Source organism: Watersipora subatra, chromosome 3 (genome assembly GCF_963576615.1).
Source record: "Watersipora subatra chromosome 3, tzWatSuba1.1, whole genome shotgun sequence".
Lineage (NCBI taxonomy): Eukaryota > Metazoa > Bryozoa > Gymnolaemata > Cheilostomatida > Watersiporidae > Watersipora > Watersipora subatra.
Genome location: NC_088710.1, coordinates 66,919,703 through 66,927,415, shown reverse-complemented (window position 1 = coordinate 66,927,415; position 7,713 = coordinate 66,919,703). Strand labels below are relative to the sequence as shown.

The 7,713-nt window shown below is 37.1% G+C and overlaps 1 protein-coding gene across 1 annotated transcript; it reads left to right on the top strand.

Moving 5' to 3' along the window:
• Positions 1 to 882: 882 nt before the first annotated feature.
• LOC137391013 (probable G-protein coupled receptor 139) lies at positions 883 to 5,927 on the top strand. Its single transcript, XM_068077345.1, has 2 exons — positions 883 to 921; positions 4,298 to 5,927. The coding sequence occupies exon 2, from the start codon at positions 4,354 to 4,356 to the stop codon at positions 5,437 to 5,439; it is 1,086 nt and encodes a 361-aa protein (XP_067933446.1). The 5' UTR covers positions 883 to 921; positions 4,298 to 4,353; the 3' UTR covers positions 5,440 to 5,927.
• Positions 5,928 to 7,713: the final 1,786 nt, after the last annotated feature.

Sequence of the window (7,713 nt, the reverse complement as noted above, 5' to 3'; positions counted from 1 at the left end):
CGATATTGATACGTAACTTTTATACTGATGTGGTCTGTAAAAGTCTTTCGTGGTCTTACTATGGCCAGTTCATAGCAGACTACTAGGCTATCATGTTATGCAAGTTATGTGGTCATAGTTGGAGCATCGCCTCGGTTGTCACTTATCTCCCTTGGCAACCAGCAAGCGTGCGGAGCTTTCTGTCACCATTGTCATCGACTATTGTCAGATTTGATCTACGAGTAATAAAAAAGTTTGCAACTGAAAAAATAAGTGTAACAGACTATCATGATTTTCCGAGACTAGCTTTCTCTAAAAAGGAACCCGCGATACTTGTCAGATACCTGTCGCAACTTGTCAGGATGAACAAGAAAGTTTACTAGTGCTGACTATTTTATGCTGACTGAGAATAATGCCATAACAGATCTGATTCGCTCAGAGACTGCTCATTAACGCTATGAGACAGCTGGGGCAGGTTACTTACATGAGCAGGAGTTTATTTAGAATTCGTCTGCTGCTATAAAACTAGCTGCCATATTTCAAGTGTTGATGTTTTCTTTCAGTAGGCCATTTAGAGAAGGCCTGAGTGTGTACATGGTTGTAAAAGAGTCAGTAAGTGAATTGTTCACAGTGGAGCACCAAAAGCCAAGGCAATTACGAGCCTCATAAGCCTCATATTGATTAGAATTGAAAACAATAATCCAAGCAACTGCTGGCGGACATTGAAAATTTTCTAATCATTCGTATGTAATAGCTTATCTACGGCTCTTTGCCAGATGACTTGAAGACACCTTTGGTGCGAGGAGAACTGAATGAGCAGACTGACATATCAGATATATATATATATATATATATATATATCCTTGCTGAGAGAGCTTGCGAGACCAAGGTACATGTAAAGACATTTATTCCCTGGCTTGACCTTTTCCAACACCTGGTTATGTAAGCTATTGATAGACCAGCTACCTATTTGCTCTTAAGTAGGCTATATATGCTTCAACATACAGAGATCATATACCAAAATTATATGTTTTATATAAAATGCTGTAAATTTTAATCTTTTACCTCCTCACTATTTTTTTCGGTTTTTTTGATTTACATTGTTCATGAACTAAAAGTTTTTCCCAGTTTTCAACATTTAAAATATCTTGACTGAATGAAACTTTTAAAGTCATTTTAAAATGTGACCATTACTGGTACTGTCTAGTTTTTATACTCTTCTATTCACTGTTGTGTTCTCTACTAGAGTTACCATTACTGGTACTGTCTAGTTTCTATGCTCCTCTATTCACTGTTGTATTCTCTACTAGAGTTACTATTACTGGTACTGTCTAGTTTCTATGCTCCTCTATTCACTGTTGTATTCTCTACTAGAGCTACCATTACTGGTACTGTCTAGTTTCTATAGTCCTCTATTCACTGTTGTGTTCTCTACTAGAGTTACCATTACTGGTTCTGTCTAGTATTTATACTCCTCTATTCACTGTTGTGTTCTCTACTAGAGTTACTATTACTGGTACTGTCTAGTTTCTATACTCCTCTATTCACTGTTGTATTCTCTACTAAAGCTACCATTACTGGTACTGTCTAGTTTCTATACTCCTCCATTCACTGTTGTGTTCTCTACTAGAGTTACCATTACTGGTACTGTCTAGTTTCTATGCTCCTCCATTCACTGTTGTGTTCTCTACTAGAGCTACCATTACTGGTTCTGTCTAGTTTATATACTCTTCTATTCACTGTTGTGTTCTCTACTAGAGTTACTATTACTGGTTCTGTCTAGTTTCTATACTCTTCTATTCACTGTTGTATTCTCTACTAGAGTTACTATTACTGGTTCTGTCTAGTTTCTATACTCTTCTATTCACTGTTGTATTCTCTACTAGAGTGACCATTACTGGTACTGTTTAGTTTCTATACTCTTCTATTCACTGTTGTGTTCTCTACTAGAGTTACCGTTACTGGTACTGTTTAGTTTCTATACTCCTCTATTCACTGTTGTGTTCTCTACTAGAGTTACCATTACTGGTTCTGTCTAGTTTATATACTCCTCTATTCACTGTTGTGTTCTCTACTAGAGTTACCATTACTGGTACTGTTTAGTTTCTATACTCTTCTATTCACTGTTGTGTTCTCTACTAGAGTTACCATTACTGGTACTGTTTAGTTTCTATACTCCTCCATTCACTGTTGTGTTCTCTACTAGAGTTACCATTACTGGTTCTGTCTAGTTTCTATACTCCTCTATTCACTGTTGTATTCTCTACTAGAGCTACCATTACTGGTTCTGTCTAGTTTCTATGCTCCTCCATTCACTGTTGTGTTCTCTACTAGAGCTACCATTACTGGTTCTGTCTAGTTTATATACTCCTCTATTCACTGTTGTGTTCTCTACTAGAGTTACCATTACTGGTTCTGTCTAGTTTCTATACTCTTCTATTCACTGTTGTGTTCTCTACTAGAGTTACCATTACTGGTACTGTTTAGTTTCTATACTCCTCCATTCACTGTTGTGTTCTCTACTAGAGCTACCATTACTGGTTCTGTCTAGTTTCTATACTCCTCTATTCACTGTTGTATTCTCTACTAGAGTTACTATTACTGGTTCTGTCTAGTTTCTATACTCTTCTATTCACTGTTGTATTCTCTACTAGAGTTACTATTACTGGTACTGTTTAGTTTCTATACTCCTCCATTCACTGTTGTGTTCTCTTTTAAAGTCGCCTGTTTCTCCTTTAAAATACTTTCAAAAAACGATTGTTGAAGAAGTGACAAGACATCCAGCCATCTAAAAGTATTGAGTTATACGGCTATAGAGTTATTTTAACCAGTTCAATGTTGAAAAGTTACTTTTCTAAAATGTAGTATAACAATGTATACTGTAATGTGCAAAGGTGAGTCAGATGAAGGAAACTATTTTTATGTATTTAATGAATGCTAACAGAGCTATTCATAAAGGTCATGTCAGTGAGTCTGTTTTCCTTAAATTTTCTTACTCCTAGTCATGCTGGGTGAGCGTACGTAACACCCCATTACTGTCTGGCAATTTTGTTTATTCTTTATCTATCTGGCTACAGATGTGAGACTGTATTACATCATCAGTGAAGCGTACAATAACTCCATAAGCACAGTGTGCATCATTTAGTTTGCCAAATGCGAAATAGCTGCTGAAACTGTGATGAAAGACTAAGTTTTAAGGATTTCAAACCTAATGCTTTGGAATGGGATACCTGCCCCGGCATACTTTGTAGCTTATACTAAAACTATTTAGGAAACCTTACTATAAAGAGAGAGCAACCCTACACGCTTTACTAAGTGGGGCATTGATGCATGATGATCTTATGGTAGGTCACACCTTATGGTATGCCACACCTTATGGTAGGTCACAAATTATGGTATGTCACACCTTATGGTAGGTGACACAAGTTGTAAGTGTTAATCTTATGTACATGTATACTTGTAGATATATTACTTTGTTGGCAATAATTTCATTTTAAAGCGAAATGTTTTTCAAATTATGCCATACAAGAATCCTATATAAAAAAAGGGCGACAGCGAGCAACTAAAATTAAATAATTGGTTTGATATAAAGTACACTGCATCACAATATTTCATAGATGAAAAAGTCTGGTATATATTATACTAAACAATAATCCATTGTCAGTTGGATTTCAATTGCGAAGAAATTACACAGAAAGTTTATCCACATTGATAAAGATTTTCCTGTTAACTTTATTTTCCGAATGTCTGTGAAAGAAACCCGCTAGCATAATGCTATAAAATAAAGAAGCGATTTGATGATCTGAATAGAACTCCATTGAAGTACAAGTTCCATTCCAAGTACTCCATTGAAATTTTAAATCAACATACTGAGATTCTTGCCAAGACATCACTAAAATATCATTTTATCTTCTATCAGAGAAATCTGATCTTGCCGTCGTAAAAATGATCGAAGCAGAGATTCAAACAAGAGCATGCTCATAAATGGGCCATTGCCCTTTTTGTACAGACACATGAGCTTAAATTACCTAGTTCTCTCTGTGTAACTATCAGCAGTACATCACACTTGGCTGCTTTGCAATGAAGTTAAAGCTATTACTAATATTATTATACGGTGTTACATGATGCTTGAATGATTCAGTGTTAAAACCTTATGTAGAGTGTCATAGATAACGGCTACCTGGTTAGCTATTTACACTTCCTCAGCTATATTCACTTGTATCATCCCAATACTGTTTACATGTAAAACCCGTGAACTCTGAACTTTTGACCTCTGATCAAGTATATTTGTATCTGTCACGCAATTGCTCTGTTTTAGGGCTGCAACCCTTTCTACTCTATACTCTCTGGCTGTGAGACGGAAGTAAACGAACCATGGCTGATGCCAATATGACGACAGCTACTAGCGAAACCATTCACCAGGCAACCATCGTATCTAACCGACTTTGGGCCATTGCTGGAATTGCTATAATTGTTGTCGGCACGGTTGGACATCTCCTTTCCATAGCAGTAATGATGAGAAGCAAAAGCATGCGTGTGTATTCATCGACGGTCTATCTGGTGAGCATGTCCGTGACAGGCATCGCTACACTCTACATTGGCCTTCTTCGCTATGTTATGTTTATCGGTATCTCCAAATGGGTCGTGGACATCCGAGATAGCTCAGACGCATTCTGTAAGTTTCACATGGCCCTCACATACGCTTCTCTCCAATATTTTGCTTGGCTGCAGGCCACAGTCGCCGTAGACAGACTTATATCAGTCCTGTTTCCTCACAAGTATCATGTGGCCATCAAGTGGAAGACAGCATTAGTAGTAGTTGTTGTAGAGCTCGTTGCTGTTTCTCTGCTCAACATGTCTGTTGGATTCGCTGTTGGCTTGAATGAAGAGGACTACTGCAAGGCGCACGCTAGTTTTTTTTTCTACATCGTTTGGGGATATATAGACCTGTTAAGTTACTCTCTTATCCCAGCGGTTATACTTATCATTTGCAACTCCATCATTTTAAAGATCTTGGGAGACAGTAGACTGAAGACGAGGTCCGCTCGTTCGAAGAACACTGGCTTAGCACGATCTCTAACAGTAATGCTTATGTCTCTTAACGTCTTTTTCCTTATCACCACGCTACCCATTTCCATCATTTTTTTCATCAAGTGGGGAGACTACGGCACCCAGCGGTACGCTGTCACAGAGCTTTGTTGGACAATATTCAGTCTTCTTCAATACGCCGGTTCGGCTTGCACCTTTTTCGTCTACTGTATAACCGGATCTAAGTTTCGAGAAGAACTTAAGACATTATTGTCAATGTTTTTGCATCATTCGAAGCCTTTGGGAGAATCTAAGGCATGCACAAGGAACACAAGCCATACAGCCCTTTCCTCGAATGACAAAACAAGCTACAAATCGCTACAAGTGAGTATTCACATTAGCGAGAGAAATGTCAGTGAGTGCCATCTATGACGTAGTACAAAGGATTATTACGCAAGTTTTCTTCCTGTATTAAAACTATTTATACATGTAGTTCATGACCTCCATTAGATACACATTACATATAGTAACTGCTTATGTATTTCAGAACTGGTCACCATGTAAAATCCTTGTGGTTAGTATGAACGGTGCATCCTCTTGTGTTGATGTGCTAACCGTATTGCAAGGTACAGGTAGGCAGGCTCGGTTAGAAAAGTATATTAGGAGTAAATAGCCCCTGTTTGAGAGAGGCGTCTTAGCAGCCCTTTGTCAATCTGTTGTCGCACATAGATAAAATGCTTTCTTGCGTTTATCATGATAACCTGTGCCTATCTGTAAATTGTAGCCTAGTACCCTACCTTATATAAGTTCTAAGTCTACTCTTTAGAGATCTCAGTAATGCCCATCGCGAGAATGGATCATATCCCTTCCTTACAGTAACTGAAACCTAGTTACTTTTTCTAAATTCCTGTAAGTCATATGGTGCAATTCCATTTAAATGTGATATCACAAAATTATTTTATGAATTCACGAATTTTGATTGTGTTGAAGTTAATGAAAAATGTTTACATATTTAGCAAATATATGCCGTACATCAAATTATTATATGCCATGTTTTGCCTGCCAAACGTATATGTTTTTTAAAGGCTTAACAGCAAATTAAACATGTAAACATTGTACAAACTGTATATATAAATATATAGTTATTATAGTCATAATTCCTCAAAATGTCATTGCCTGTTTTGAGTTTATCACTTTCCTAGACAATTTAGTGTCTCCTATGTATGAACACGCAGCGTTATGTCAGGCGGTGGGGAAAGTATTCTCAACTTGTTTGTAGAACAAGGTAATACTCCTTCAAATATTTTAAAACTATCGATCAGTGAGGTTTTTATTGACTTTTTTAGCCTAGAATGTTAATTGTAATGCTGAAATGTTAGCTCTAATTTGACAGCCTTGTAACTGCGAGGAAAGAAGCATGGCATAATAACAAGTTAACATACATTTGATGGGTTAACAAGTTAACATGCATTTGATGGGTTAACAAGTTAATGTACATTTGATGCGTATGTGTCAAGTTAATTAGACTTTGATAAAAAATGTTTAACCTTTTCACGCTGGCTGTAAAAAATAGAAGATTGCCCCTAAGGCAACAACTCGAGTACCCTAAAGATAGGAAAGAGCCATCAATGGCATGCCCACCAGTTTAATAATTATAATTTTATTATCTAGCTCTGAAATCAATTTCAAACTTATATTAAGAGTGAGAAATGAATATGCCAGGCAATTAGGCTCACATACAGTATGCTAGAAGCTGGTAAATGCTACTCACCCAAAGATTGACAAAATGAAAAAATCTCTGAATCCAGAGAATCTTTCTAAGCATTCGATTTACTATTCCAAAGTTTACCATCTATTGCTAGAAGTGATGATTAGCAGGAAAAATATATCTTGTATATTGTCATCGTTATGTGCTTATGTGTGCGTGTGTCTGTCTGTCAGTCTGCATGAATGTGTTTCCGCAAAATTTTTGTCCAATTTCCTCCAAACTTCACACGCATATGTTCCGTACCTTCCAACCGGCCGCTAACAATATTTGGTTTTAAAACTCTGTCTGGTTCCTGAGAACCGGTCATTTAAACATCTACCTGCTGACTATCTGATTGGAATTGAAAAACATTCTGGGCATCTCTTTGCCTACTGCTAGTCGTAACTACAGAATATTACACTAAAGCTTTACAGATAAAATACTGTTTTCATTTTCGCATTACAATTTACAAAAACGTTCAGCTTTTTCAGTTTTTCAACACTCTGTTTTTACAGCTGGAGGATTTTGTTAGCTTAACTAAGTTACATACCAGCACTGCTAGTAGGATTATACAGCCTGCAGGTTCTGACTCGGGAAGATTTAACAACATTTTGGGTCGATGATTAAAGATCAGACATTAATCTGGTCGTCTAGATGAGGAAACATCAAGAGCTTTTATGATAGACTAGGATATGATATCCTTTTCTACCTCCCTCCTTTCCTGGTTTAATCAGTTGCTCTTTACTTGTAAGTTTAGCGATCAAGCTGTGCGTATCATTGAGACGTAAAATACGCGGAAAAAAAATTAGCTTCGACTCAAGATTATGTGCGATTATTAAAACAGAGACTATGAGCATAGGCTCGGAATGAAGGTTATGAGTATTGACTATGAGCACAGGCTAGAAATAATTGTGCGCTCACTAGGCCTTGAGTGAGCTTAAATTAGATCTATTAGAGGC

Excerpts from the sequence above, each read along its gene's own strand:
- LOC137391013 (XM_068077345.1), top strand. The coding sequence starts at position 4,354 with ATGGCTGATGCCAATATGACGACAGCTACTAGCGAAACCATTCACCAG.